The 13,899-nt window shown below is 33.8% G+C and overlaps 2 protein-coding genes across 5 annotated transcripts; both read left to right on the top strand.

Annotated features, from left to right (window-relative positions):
• The first annotated feature begins 1,286 nt into the window (after positions 1-1,286).
• Positions 1,287-6,468, top strand: LOC144548248 (phosphoinositide phosphatase SAC7-like). Of its 3 annotated transcripts, none has more exons than XM_078296933.1 (21): positions 1,287-1,494; positions 1,728-1,883; positions 2,100-2,177; positions 2,789-2,916; positions 3,173-3,264; positions 3,360-3,417; positions 3,505-3,561; positions 3,657-3,690; positions 3,820-3,900; positions 3,992-4,098; positions 4,201-4,287; positions 4,385-4,462; positions 4,559-4,629; positions 4,719-4,817; positions 4,926-5,025; positions 5,147-5,255; positions 5,340-5,412; positions 5,497-5,590; positions 5,699-5,791; positions 5,886-5,952; positions 6,085-6,468. In XM_078296933.1, exons 2-21 carry the CDS (start codon positions 1,745-1,747, stop codon positions 6,213-6,215), a joined length of 1,776 nt encoding a protein of 591 aa, XP_078153059.1. In that variant the 5' UTR covers positions 1,287-1,494; positions 1,728-1,744; the 3' UTR covers positions 6,216-6,468. The 3 variants fall into 3 exon arrangements, with proteins under 3 accessions (XP_078153059.1, XP_078153060.1, XP_078153061.1); XM_078296934.1 differs by having other exon boundaries at positions 1,290-1,487; XM_078296935.1 differs by having other exon boundaries at positions 1,296-1,494; positions 3,360-3,421; positions 3,509-3,561.
• A 1,984-nt stretch (positions 6,469-8,452) lies between these two features.
• LOC144548492 (phosphoinositide phosphatase SAC7-like) lies at positions 8,453-12,872 on the top strand. Of its 2 annotated transcripts, none has more exons than XM_078297178.1 (19): positions 8,453-8,530; positions 9,142-9,269; positions 9,526-9,617; positions 9,713-9,770; positions 9,858-9,914; positions 10,010-10,043; positions 10,173-10,253; positions 10,345-10,451; positions 10,554-10,640; positions 10,738-10,815; positions 10,912-10,982; positions 11,072-11,170; positions 11,277-11,376; positions 11,498-11,606; positions 11,691-11,763; positions 11,848-11,941; positions 12,050-12,142; positions 12,237-12,303; positions 12,436-12,872. In XM_078297178.1, the coding sequence occupies exons 1-19, from the start codon at positions 8,458-8,460 to the stop codon at positions 12,564-12,566; spliced, it is 1,632 nt and encodes a 543-aa protein (XP_078153304.1). In that variant the 5' UTR covers positions 8,453-8,457; the 3' UTR covers positions 12,567-12,872. The 2 variants fall into 2 exon arrangements, with proteins under 2 accessions (XP_078153304.1, XP_078153305.1); XM_078297179.1 differs by having other exon boundaries at positions 9,713-9,774; positions 9,862-9,914.
• The last annotated feature ends 1,027 nt before the right edge of the window (positions 12,873-13,899 follow it).

The following is a 13,899-nucleotide window of genomic DNA, read 5'->3' as shown; positions in this document are numbered from 1 at the left end:
ATATCCATATTTGTTTATTATTTGATCCGTGGAGCTAGGCTACGGTGAGTTGCGAAGTAAATCGACTATTTTACTTCACGCTCATATTTTGCGATTTTAAAGTTCAAAACGTCGATCCGAACCGTTCATCTTGTTATTCATATTGAAATGTGCTTGGAGACCAAATTTTACATTTTTTGGAATTTGTTTACTATTTATTAAGTAATTTTGAATGTCACTGATCTGATGGTCCAGAAAATTTTACTGTTTTTTACTGTTTACAGCAAAACTTCAATTTTAAAAAATGCTTAATAAATAGTAAAAAAATTCCAAAAAATGTAAAATTTGGTCTCCAAGCACATTTCAATATGGATTAAATATCTAATGATTCGGATCGGTAATTTGGACTTTCAAAATAAAAATACGGCGTGAAGTAGAAACGCGTTTTACTTCGCAACTCACTGTAGCCCATCTCTTGATCCGTGATCATATTCCGAATCATTAATATTTCAATCCGTATTGAAAAAGTAAAAGATGGGATCTAAATCTAATGGGAGTAAGGTAATAGCAGTTCAGACCGTCCGATTTTAATCGAATAGAGATTAATCCATGTGAAGCTCCCTCCTCCATAGCAGCGGATTCCATCCAGTAAGTTCGTATCCTCTGCATTAACTTAAAAAGGAATATTTTGAGTTAATGCATTTGGACCGTCTGTCATCTTTAAAATTTGTGCGGATTAGATCCGCACTAATATTAAAGACCCCTATGTTTTAGGAGTGCGTATCCTCTGAGATATCTCAACTTTTACGTGACCGACGTGTCCGTTGCCTATTCGAGGGTGATGTAGGGGGTCAATATTATGTATGCTTCAAGATTTGTGCAGAACGTATTTAATAGGTTGAGATTTTCCATAAAGTCACGCAAAGTTTGAGATATCTCAGAGGACACGAATTCATGTTTTAGGGGAGGCCGGATGAGCTACGCTTATAATCGGACGGTCAATATATATTAACTCAAAAGATGCTCTTTTGATTTAATGCAGACGATGCGGACTCCATTCCAAATTTCCAATGGGGTGTTGAGCTGAATTCCCATCCTCTGAGATATCTCATATTTTGCGTGACCTTTTGGAAAAATCTCAACCGTTCAAATACATTATACACGAATCTCAAAGCCCAAATAATACTGCTCCCCGCGCTATCCGCCTATCCACGAATAGGCACCGGACACGTGGGTGACACAAAATATGAGATATCTGAGAGGATTTGCGGTCGGTTGGGTTTGTGGTAGTGGAGTCTTAACCCAAAATTAGAACCAATAATGGATGATTGACAGTTATTATGTTATGCTCTCCCATTAATTGCCATTATACCACTTGCCACGAATTCACACACACCTTTTTGATTTCCATTCTTCTCCTCTCTCTCTCTCTCTCTCTCTCTCTCTCTCTCTTTGAGCAGATCGAATTGAGATCTGGCTTTTGAAAAAAAGAAGAATCGAATCGAAAGGTAAAAGGTATGCTACTTCCCCTTCCCTTTCCGCTGTCTAGTGAATGAAATTGAAATCTAAATTGGTTTCCAATTTGAATGCAAAATCAGAATCTCTATCAATCAGTAGCTAACTACAAATAACATTATAAATGTCTCCTTTTAAGTACTAAACTTAAACTTTAGATTCTAGGTGGTTATTTGGTTTAATCCACAACACAATTAACCATTAAATTCTATATCTTAATTTCAATTTAACAGATTTAACTTTTGGAAGAATGGAAGAATCTCCCCATAAGCTCCATTCCAAGCTAAGGCTATGGGAATACCCAGACAAATATATTTTTGAGCCCATTGATGGTGTCACTGATTCTATTCTTCAAATTAACCGAGCTGATGGATCCATGCAAACCATAGGTATCTTCTTTTTTCTTTTATAAATCATGTCATACCAATTCTGCCATTAAACTGAAACCCCAAGTACACATTACCCACAAGATATGAAATAAATAATGGAATTCTGGAGCTACACAGATACAGTACTATTCATTTTACGGGGCTTTTATTCTTAGTATTATACATTATTTATTTGTTCACCAATGTTTGTAAGACATTTAGAAAATTTGAGTGCAGGAGAGATGCCACAGCACACACAAAATGCAAAAGTGGGAACTGTGTATGGTGTGGTTGGAATGATTAGACTCTTAATCGGTAATTTACATCTTCCCTATAGAAAGCTAGTTTTTCTTTGTATTATATTACTAGTATATTAACAACCAGATGGACATATAATAAATTTCCAATTTACCAGTAAAATAATGCAACTTTCATGTCAATACCATATCTACTAAATGCCACACCTATGCATGCATAGTTTACTGTCAACCTACCAGTAAGTACCTGCTAATTTAATTTGCTGGCTACTTGTGCAATTTTATTTATTTCTTATTAGTTACTTCTTTTGCAACTTCAAGACAGTATCATCCAAACCAGAATCATATTGACCTCAAATTCTGGTACCAGTACTTGATATGTGCTATAAAACCTGTATTTGTCAGTATTTGTAGTATTAAATGTGCATATAATTTTGATCAATTATTTGGTGTTTTGCTTTATCCCTAGAATTTTGTTTGGCTTGATAAATGAACTTTGTTTTTGAGGATATTGGTGACTGCACTTGCAGCCTTAATGTGGCATTACATATTTAACTTCTGGTTAAATTTCAGAAATTAGAAACTGTAGCAAGTTGTTACTATTAGGTATTGTATCAGTTTTGTACCAAGCAATAATGGCAAAATAATAGGTATTATAATACTATGCAGGGTCATATGTTTTAGTAGTAAAAGAGAGAGAAAATGTGGGGACTTACCTAGGTCATCCTATTTTCAAAATTTCTTCTCTTCAACTCCTCCCTTGCGACCATTCTCTTAAGGCCTCCTCTTCTGAACAGGCATGTGATTTTCTTTAAAAGTTATTTATTTCTTAAGGGCAATTTATGTACGCCATACATTCCCTTACAGGTACCATAAAATGTCCTCCACATAGCTGTATCTTTTTGGTATTATCTCTACCAAAAGGAAATTCAGAGAGGACCATATCATGTTTTGATTCAGCACATTAGCTATCTAACTGTGCGAAGGTATATGTTTTTTTTTTTTTTTTAGACAACTTTCTTATTTTAAATATTTGAATTTTGAGTATATCAGAAAAAGATGGAGGCAGAGTTCACAGCTTTGCTAAAAGCTTCACAGAAGGTGTCAGGCCTATATTTATCTTATGAAGTCAACATAACCCTTTGGTTGAGCTTTTCTTCATTTTCTTATACATTGTTACATTTTTCTTTTCTCTCTTGGCAACTATATATTACTTAAAATCTCTTTGTGTTTATCGCAGCTCACAGAGGCTGCATGATTTGGGCAATGAATCTAAATCCCTTCCTCTTTGGAGACAGGTGAGTTAGATCCATTATGAACTCCATATGCAGGTAATTCAAATTATCATCAGGAACAAAACTCACATGTGATTTTGATATTTTCAGGCAGAGCAAAGGTTTCTCTGGAACAATTATTTGATGGAATTACTCATCGAGAACAAAGTACACAATTTCTTACTTATCTTCTTTATATTTATGTAAATGCTATACCACTTTAATTACTTATAACCATCTTCTTCTTCTTTTTTCCTTTTCAGCTGGACCAATACCTGATACCTGTAATCCAAGGATGTATCCATTGTTTCTCATTGTCATGAATATTTTTTGCTTTGTGCTTTTTGTTTTTTTTAAAGTTGCTAATGTGGTCAATGAACCAGGTTGTTTCTCCTTTTCTTTATTAGCCCCTTAACCAAAAAACAGATTTTGAGAACTTCAGTGCAAACATTGGTTCCAAAAGTGTAAATGTTACCATAATTGCACGTAGATGTACTCGGAGGACAGGTAACTCTCCTCTCTCCCTGATCTCTCTCTCTCTCTCTCTCTCTCTCAAACAACTCCGATGTCTGGTTCATACTTGGTTCTGAATAAAAAGGTACAAGGATGTGGAGAAGGGGGGCTGACAAGGAAGGATATGCAGCCAATTTTGTTGAAAGTGAACAAATTGTTGAGTCAAATGGTTGTACAGCCTCTTTTGTGCAGGTATTTTGTCTTTATGTTTTATTTGTTTCCTTTTTTGTAAACTCATTCATAGTTTTAGATTAATTATTTAGTCGTTCAGTTCATATCAATTTGTGTTTGTAGGTGAGAGGTTCTATACCATTCATTTGGGAGCAAATTGTTGATTTGACATACAAGCCTGGCTTTGAAATAGTCAAGCAGGAGGATGCGGTACAATATTATATTATCTTGTTATCTTTGTTCTAATTTATTTTATATTTCTTTTACTAATTATTTTATTTATTGACTACTTGTACCCATTTGTTAGGCTCATGTGGTAGAGCGCCACTTTCTCGACTTGCATAAAAAATATGGAGCTGTCCAGGCTGTTGATCTTGTCAACAAAGTACAATACTCTTCTTTGTTATATTACATGTTTTTTCTCTGTTTTGTAACATAATTTTGTTTTATTTTGTTAATGTTTTCCAATTTGTTGTTTCAGCATGGTAGTGAGGGGTGTTTGCAGGAAAGATATGCCACCTCAATGGGACCCATTCTCAGTGATGACATCAGGTTCATAATGCTTCCATTATTGTTATCTAATTTATCTTATATGTTATTTTATTTTAAAGTAGGTAATATATGTCGTGTATTACATACAGATACTTGCATTTTGACTTCCACAAGATATGTGGTCATGTGCATTTTGAGCGCCTCTCTCTCCTCTATGATCAAATTAAGGACTACCTTTCAAAGAACGGGTACCTCTCTCTCTCTCTCTCTCTCTCACACACACACACACACATTTTGTACATTTAATTCATAATGTAATTTTTTAATATCTGAGGATTCTGTTGCTTTTTTGTTAGATACTTTCTATCGAATGAAAAAGGAGAAAAAGTGGGGGAACAAACTGGTGTTGTTAGAACTAACTGTGTTGACTGCCTGGACCGTACCAATGTCACTCAGGTACTTGCACAATCAAAACATTCATACCTTTCAAAGTATGTAACCTACCTGTTGGGTTTACATGGAAAGTTCAATTTTGGAAGCAAAAGTTTGATAATTACTTGAATGGTTAATTGTATAGAATATGATTGCAAGAAAGATGTTGGAGAGCCAGCTCAAAAGACTTGGTGTTCTTGCTGAAAACCAAGAGATTTCTGATTTCTCTTCTTTCCACACTAGCTACAAAATCTGTGAGTTCAGGGAGTTTTTTTTTTTTTCAATTTATTTATTTTATATTTTGTTATTACTGGTTTAATATATTTTTTTATTTTCAGTGTGGGCTAATCATGGGGATGAAATAAGCATTCAATATTCTGGTACTCCTGCGCTCAAGGGAGATTTTACCCGGTACCATATTCGCTCAGAAATTTGCAAATTGAAAAATAGAAAAAACCCAGATAGTAATATTCCATTATTTTGATGTGTGGTCAGGTTTGGTAAGAGAACCTACCAAGGTATAGCAAAGGATGGATGGTATGCACTTGCTAGGTATTACTTCAATAATTTTGCTGATGGTACTAAACAGGTACATGCTTATTCTTTATAATTATATATTTATTCTCCTTTACTGACACATAGGTTGGTACTTGCTATATATTCATAATGTTTTTTTTTTAATTATTATTATTGAAAGGATGGGATTGATCTGCTTCAAGGGCATTATATAGTATCAGTGAGTAGAGAAATGGCTCCTCCAACCAAACGGGGACTTGTCGAAACCTATGCTGTACTCTCCTAACTAATAAACTTTTATTTCTTATAAAAAGATAAAAAAAAATCAATAAATTGTTGCAACTTAATGTTTTCTTTCTTATTTGCAGTCATTCCGTGTGGCATTTGCATTAATTTTCATCAGTTTTCTGTTTGCATTCATGTCACTTCGACAAGGTCAGTACTATGATTATTTTTCTGTATTTATTATAATTGGAAGGAGTATTTTCTGTAATTTTTGCCATGCATGAAATGATACCAACCAATTAACTGTATTTTTTTTTAAATTTATATATTTTATGTTAACAGCACGAAACGGTACCCGCCATTTACTGGAATCTATTGCATGGACCGGGCTTACATTGGGCATAACTGCCTTTGTGAAGGCACATGGTCGCCACTTCACAAACCGGCCTCGTTTTCTTACGACACACTATTGATATTACTTATTAATATATAAATACTTTCAATTAGAAATTTTGTTTGTACAGACACGGGTTTTCACTGGAACATTTAAATTCTATTGGTTATTTTTTATTTATTTTAGGCCATGTTTTGTATTGGCGCATTTTTGTCAAGGGTTATGTAATTGTTCCCCTAGCACTGCACGGTTGTTACAATTTTTATATTTTTCTCCCCTGTTTTTTGTAATTTAAATTGATCAATTGTGGAATAATGACATTCGCATTGTATCAACTTTATTTTTGTCACGAATTCTTTGTAGATATTAGATTTCAGTTTGAATACAACTTGTAATAAAATTAATAATTCTTGTGATGATTGTGCTCGAAGGTGCGCAAAATGAATATAATAATTGATTTCAGTCGCAGGGTTGGCTCGCAGTGAATTGCAAAAATGCTGATTTTTTTTATTAATCAGAAAAATAAAAATAAATATATTTTTAAATTGGAATTCTTTTTTTTTTAAGATCTCTAATCATATGCATAGTGACAAATGATTGATTCACAAAAGGTTCACTAGGGTCAAAAATTTGTGATTTGAGAATAACTTGAAATTATACATCGAGTCCGGATCAGAGATCTTAGTTTTATAAGAGAGTAAAAAAAATTATAATTTCATACTTATTTGTGAATAATTTGGAAAAGTTTGGAAAACCGAATAATTGATGAATCTTATTACTATGATGGTTGCAAGCATAATGTTATGTCATAAACTATGACGTCCAATGCGGACATCATAGTTATGGCTAGTTTATAGTGTTTTGCCTATGATCCGAGATATTTAATTTTTTTTTTTTTTTATGATTTTCAAAATTTTATTTATTTAACTTCCGATTATAAACAATGGGCGAAAATATCTATTATTATTATTATTATAGTCCCAGGGCATTTTACCAAAAAGAAATGATGATTATATGAGAAAAAGCCATTGACAAAGCATTAAAGTTCCCAACTCCACCTCCACAGTCGAAGAGGATTCGTATCCTCCCAGATATTGTAGAGGATTAACTTCACTTTACAGTTTGAGATTAAATCTCAATTTAATCTCAACCGGTTTGGGATTCGGGATAGTGGATGGGACAGTATTTTTGAGCTTTGAGATTTGTGCCAAGTTAAAAAGAACGGTCTAGATCTAATAATTGTACCAGATTCCCTTATCAGGTAATGGAGAGGATGTGAATTCTCACACAATATCTTTAAAAACAGCAACCAAATTTTATTCAAATTTTATTCCATAACCGGTACCACTCACTTTATTACAGGTATCTCCTCTATATTATGCATCTTAACTTGAATTGGCTGTCCTGAAACTCCAACGATTGGGATTGATTGATTTAAATTTGGATTGAATCTGAACCCTCCAGTCAAATAATCTGTATTCCTTTGATTAAATGCATTCTTTATATGTGTAAAAGTCTATATTTAGTTCAAATTGGACCCGCCACATGTATAGACATACGTATTACCACACGCATTTTGGCTCTGCATCGTTGGATTTGAATCAAAAATCGTGCATATTAAATCTCGGATGTGCAAATTTTTTCGCTGGAACGCTCGTCCATTCGCTGGAGGCGCCTCTCCCAGCGATCCCTTCTTCCAAAGGAAGAAAAAACCTAATCCCCGATACCTTCTTCTCAAAGGGAAAAAAATAATCGTCTCAGGCCTCTCCGCCATCTCTCTCTCGCTCTCTCGCTCTCTCGCCTCAGCCCGCACCCAGCTCTCTCTCTCTCTCTCTCGCTCTATTGCTCTATCACTCGACCCTTCATAGCACAAGTGTCTGTAGAAGCCCCTGCTCCAACAGCCTGCCCCTCCTCTCCCTGCCGCACTCGGTCGAGCGACTTCAAATCCGCTACTGACGAGCCAGTGACTTAATTTCCTTGGACTAACTCGCATTATCATTTGTCGATTAGTGGCATTAAGCATGGTTGAACAGGCTGCAAAACCTCTTGCTCGACCTGTTCAGGTAAGCATCTCACCAAGCTTAATTAAAAATTTCAAATTTTATTCCTCTAGCATTTGCCAGTATTCAACTTGCTTTCCTTATCTAGCTATCTGACATAATTTTAAAATTTTATTCCTCTTGAACAAATAAATAATGGAATTCTGGAGCTACACAGATACAGTACTATTCATTTTACGGGGCTTTTATTCTTAGTATTATACATTATTTATTTGTTCACCAATGTTTGTAAGACATTTAGAAAATTTGAGTGCAGGAGAGATGCCACAGCACACACAAAATGCAAAAGTGGGAACTGTGTATGGTGTGGTTGGAATGATTAGACTCTTAATCGGTAATTTACATCTTCCCTATAGAAAGCTAGTTTTTCTTTGTATTATATTACTAGTATATTAACAACCAGATGGACATATAATAAATTTCCAATTTACCAGTAAAATAATGCAACTTTCATGTCAATACCATATCTACTAAATGCCACACCTATGCATGCATAGTTTACTGTCAACCTACCAGTAAGTACCTGCTAATTTAATTTGCTGGCTACTTGTGCAATTTTATTTATTTCTTATTAGTTACTTCTTTTGCAACTTCAAGACAGTATCATCCAAACCAGAATCATATTGACCTCAAATTCTGGTACCAGTACTTGATATGTGCTATAAAACCTGTATTTGTCAGTATTTGTAGTATTAAATGTGCATATAATTTTGATCAATTATTTGGTGTTTTGCTTTATCCCTAGAATTTTGTTTGGCTTGATAAATGAACTTTGTTTTTGAGGATATTGGTGACTGCACTTGCAGCCTTAATGTGGCATTACATATTTAACTTCTGGTTAAATTTCAGAAATTAGAAACTGTAGCAAGTTGTTACTATTAGGTATTGTATCAGTTTTGTACCAAGCAATAATGGCAAAATAATAGGTATTATAATACTATGCAGGGTCATATGTTTTAGTAGTAAAAGAGAGAGAAAATGTGGGGACTTACCTAGGTCATCCTATTTTCAAAATTTCTTCTCTTCAACTCCTCCCTTGCGACCATTCTCTTAAGGCCTCCTCTTCTGAACAGGCATGTGATTTTCTTTAAAAGTTATTTATTTCTTAAGGGCAATTTATGTACGCCATACATTCCCTTACAGGTACCATAAAATGTCCTCCACATAGCTGTATCTTTTTGGTATTATCTCTACCAAAAGGAAATTCAGAGAGGACCATATCATGTTTTGATTCAGCACATTAGCTATCTAACTGTGCGAAGGTATATGTTTTTTTTTTTTTTTTAGACAACTTTCTTATTTTAAATATTTGAATTTTGAGTATATCAGAAAAAGATGGAGGCAGAGTTCACAGCTTTGCTAAAAGCTTCACAGAAGGTGTCAGGCCTATATTTATCTTATGAAGTCAACATAACCCTTTGGTTGAGCTTTTCTTCATTTTCTTATACATTGTTACATTTTTCTTTTCTCTCTTGGCAACTATATATTACTTAAAATCTCTTTGTGTTTATCGCAGCTCACAGAGGCTGCATGATTTGGGCAATGAATCTAAATCCCTTCCTCTTTGGAGACAGGTGAGTTAGATCCATTATGAACTCCATATGCAGGTAATTCAAATTATCATCAGGAACAAAACTCACATGTGATTTTGATATTTTCAGGCAGAGCAAAGGTTTCTCTGGAACAATTATTTGATGGAATTACTCATCGAGAACAAAGTACACAATTTCTTACTTATCTTCTTTATATTTATGTAAATGCTATACCACTTTAATTACTTATAACCATCTTCTTCTTCTTTTTTCCTTTTCAGCTGGACCAATACCTGATACCTGTAATCCAAGGATGTATCCATTGTTTCTCATTGTCATGAATATTTTTTGCTTTGTGCTTTTTGTTTTTTTTAAAGTTGCTAATGTGGTCAATGAACCAGGTTGTTTCTCCTTTTCTTTATTAGCCCCTTAACCAAAAAACAGATTTTGAGAACTTCAGTGCAAACATTGGTTCCAAAAGTGTAAATGTTACCATAATTGCACGTAGATGTACTCGGAGGACAGGTAACTCTCCTCTCTCCCTGATCTCTCTCTCTCTCTCTCTCTCTCTCAAACAACTCCGATGTCTGGTTCATACTTGGTTCTGAATAAAAAGGTACAAGGATGTGGAGAAGGGGGGCTGACAAGGAAGGATATGCAGCCAATTTTGTTGAAAGTGAACAAATTGTTGAGTCAAATGGTTGTACAGCCTCTTTTGTGCAGGTATTTTGTCTTTATGTTTTATTTGTTTCCTTTTTTGTAAACTCATTCATAGTTTTAGATTAATTATTTAGTCGTTCAGTTCATATCAATTTGTGTTTGTAGGTGAGAGGTTCTATACCATTCATTTGGGAGCAAATTGTTGATTTGACATACAAGCCTGGCTTTGAAATAGTCAAGCAGGAGGATGCGGTACAATATTATATTATCTTGTTATCTTTGTTCTAATTTATTTTATATTTCTTTTACTAATTATTTTATTTATTGACTACTTGTACCCATTTGTTAGGCTCATGTGGTAGAGCGCCACTTTCTCGACTTGCATAAAAAATATGGAGCTGTCCAGGCTGTTGATCTTGTCAACAAAGTACAATACTCTTCTTTGTTATATTACATGTTTTTTCTCTGTTTTGTAACATAATTTTGTTTTATTTTGTTAATGTTTTCCAATTTGTTGTTTCAGCATGGTAGTGAGGGGTGTTTGCAGGAAAGATATGCCACCTCAATGGGACCCATTCTCAGTGATGACATCAGGTTCATAATGCTTCCATTATTGTTATCTAATTTATCTTATATGTTATTTTATTTTAAAGTAGGTAATATATGTCGTGTATTACATACAGATACTTGCATTTTGACTTCCACAAGATATGTGGTCATGTGCATTTTGAGCGCCTCTCTCTCCTCTATGATCAAATTAAGGACTACCTTTCAAAGAACGGGTACCTCTCTCTCTCTCTCTCTCTCACACACACACACACACATTTTGTACATTTAATTCATAATGTAATTTTTTAATATCTGAGGATTCTGTTGCTTTTTTGTTAGATACTTTCTATCGAATGAAAAAGGAGAAAAAGTGGGGGAACAAACTGGTGTTGTTAGAACTAACTGTGTTGACTGCCTGGACCGTACCAATGTCACTCAGGTACTTGCACAATCAAAACATTCATACCTTTCAAAGTATGTAACCTACCTGTTGGGTTTACATGGAAAGTTCAATTTTGGAAGCAAAAGTTTGATAATTACTTGAATGGTTAATTGTATAGAATATGATTGCAAGAAAGATGTTGGAGAGCCAGCTCAAAAGACTTGGTGTTCTTGCTGAAAACCAAGAGATTTCTGATTTCTCTTCTTTCCACACTAGCTACAAAATCTGTGAGTTCAGGGAGTTTTTTTTTTTTTCAATTTATTTATTTTATATTTTGTTATTACTGGTTTAATATATTTTTTTATTTTCAGTGTGGGCTAATCATGGGGATGAAATAAGCATTCAATATTCTGGTACTCCTGCGCTCAAGGGAGATTTTACCCGGTACCATATTCGCTCAGAAATTTGCAAATTGAAAAATAGAAAAAACCCAGATAGTAATATTCCATTATTTTGATGTGTGGTCAGGTTTGGTAAGAGAACCTACCAAGGTATAGCAAAGGATGGATGGTATGCACTTGCTAGGTATTACTTCAATAATTTTGCTGATGGTACTAAACAGGTACATGCTTATTCTTTATAATTATATATTTATTCTCCTTTACTGACACATAGGTTGGTACTTGCTATATATTCATAATGTTTTTTTTTTAATTATTATTATTGAAAGGATGGGATTGATCTGCTTCAAGGGCATTATATAGTATCAGTGAGTAGAGAAATGGCTCCTCCAACCAAACGGGGACTTGTCGAAACCTATGCTGTACTCTCCTAACTAATAAACTTTTATTTCTTATAAAAAGATAAAAAAAAATCAATAAATTGTTGCAACTTAATGTTTTCTTTCTTATTTGCAGTCATTCCGTGTGGCATTTGCATTAATTTTCATCAGTTTTCTGTTTGCATTCATGTCACTTCGACAAGGTCAGTACTATGATTATTTTTCTGTATTTATTATAATTGGAAGGAGTATTTTCTGTAATTTTTGCCATGCATGAAATGATACCAACCAATTAACTGTATTTTTTTTTAAATTTATATATTTTATGTTAACAGCACGAAACGGTACCCGCCATTTACTGGAATCTATTGCATGGACCGGGCTTACATTGGGCATAACTGCCTTTGTGAAGGCACATGGTCGCCACTTCACAAACCGGCCTCGTTTTCTTACGACACACTATTGATATTACTTATTAATATATAAATACTTTCAATTAGAAATTTTGTTTGTACAGACACGGGTTTTCACTGGAACATTTAAATTCTATTGGTTATTTTTTATTTATTTTAGGCCATGTTTTGTATTGGCGCATTTTTGTCAAGGGTTATGTAATTGTTCCCCTAGCACTGCACGGTTGTTACAATTTTTATATTTTTCTCCCCTGTTTTTTGTAATTTAAATTGATCAATTGTGGAATAATGACATTCGCATTGTATCAACTTTATTTTTGTCACGAATTCTTTGTAGATATTAGATTTCAGTTTGAATACAACTTGTAATAAAATTAATAATTCTTGTGATGATTGTGCTCGAAGGTGCGCAAAATGAATATAATAATTGATTTCAGTCGCAGGGTTGGCTCGCAGTGAATTGCAAAAATGCTGATTTTTTTTATTAATCAGAAAAATAAAAATAAATATATTTTTAAATTGGAATTCTTTTTTTTTTAAGATCTCTAATCATATGCATAGTGACAAATGATTGATTCACAAAAGGTTCACTAGGGTCAAAAATTTGTGATTTGAGAATAACTTGAAATTATACATCGAGTCCGGATCAGAGATCTTAGTTTTATAAGAGAGTAAAAAAAATTATAATTTCATACTTATTTGTGAATAATTTGGAAAAGTTTGGAAAACCGAATAATTGATGAATCTTATTACTATGATGGTTGCAAGCATAATGTTATGTCATAAACTATGACGTCCAATGCGGACATCATAGTTATGGCTAGTTTATAGTGTTTTGCCTATGATCCGAGATATTTAATTTTTTTTTTTTTTTATGATTTTCAAAATTTTATTTATTTAACTTCCGATTATAAACAATGGGCGAAAATATCTATTATTATTATTATTATAGTCCCAGGGCATTTTACCAAAAAGAAATGATGATTATATGAGAAAAAGCCATTGACAAAGCATTAAAGTTCCCAACTCCACCTCCACAGTCGAAGAGGATTCGTATCCTCCCAGATATTGTAGAGGATTAACTTCACTTTACAGTTTGAGATTAAATCTCAATTTAATCTCAACCGGTTTGGGATTCGGGATAGTGGATGGGACAGTATTTTTGAGCTTTGAGATTTGTGCCAAGTTAAAAAGAACGGTCTAGATCTAATAATTGTACCAGATTCCCTTATCAGGTAATGGAGAGGATGTGAATTCTCACACAATATCTTTAAAAACAGCAACCAAATTTTATTCAAATTTTATTCCATAACCGGTACCACTCACTTTATTACAGGTATCTCCTCTATATTATGCATCTTAACTTGAATTGGCTGTCCTGAAACT

This window comes from Carex rostrata, chromosome 33 (assembly GCF_964058835.1).
Source record: "Carex rostrata chromosome 33, lpCarRost1.2, whole genome shotgun sequence".
Classification (NCBI taxonomy): Eukaryota; Viridiplantae; Streptophyta; class Magnoliopsida; order Poales; family Cyperaceae; genus Carex; species Carex rostrata.
Note: the sequence above shows the minus strand (reverse complement) of the source record. Positions and strands in the feature narration are given on the sequence as shown.

Excerpts from the sequence above, each read along its gene's own strand:
- LOC144548248 (XM_078296933.1), top strand. The coding sequence starts at position 1,745 with ATGGAAGAATCTCCCCATAAGCTCCATTCCAAGCTAAGGCTATGGGAA. Across the intron at positions 3,901-3,991 it reads TAGATGTACTCGGAGGACAG|GTACAAGGATGTGGAGAAGG; the intron begins GTAACTCTCCTC and ends CTGAATAAAAAG. Across the intron at positions 5,256-5,339 it reads CCACACTAGCTACAAAATCT|TGTGGGCTAATCATGGGGAT; the intron begins GTGAGTTCAGGG and ends TTTTATTTTCAG.
- LOC144548492 (XM_078297178.1), top strand. The coding sequence starts at position 8,458 with ATGCCACAGCACACACAAAATGCAAAAGTGGGAACTGTGTATGGTGTG. Across the intron at positions 9,771-9,857 it reads CCCTTCCTCTTTGGAGACAG|GCAGAGCAAAGGTTTCTCTG; the intron begins GTGAGTTAGATC and ends TGATATTTTCAG. Across the intron at positions 9,915-10,009 it reads AATTACTCATCGAGAACAAA|CTGGACCAATACCTGATACC; the intron begins GTACACAATTTC and ends TTTCCTTTTCAG.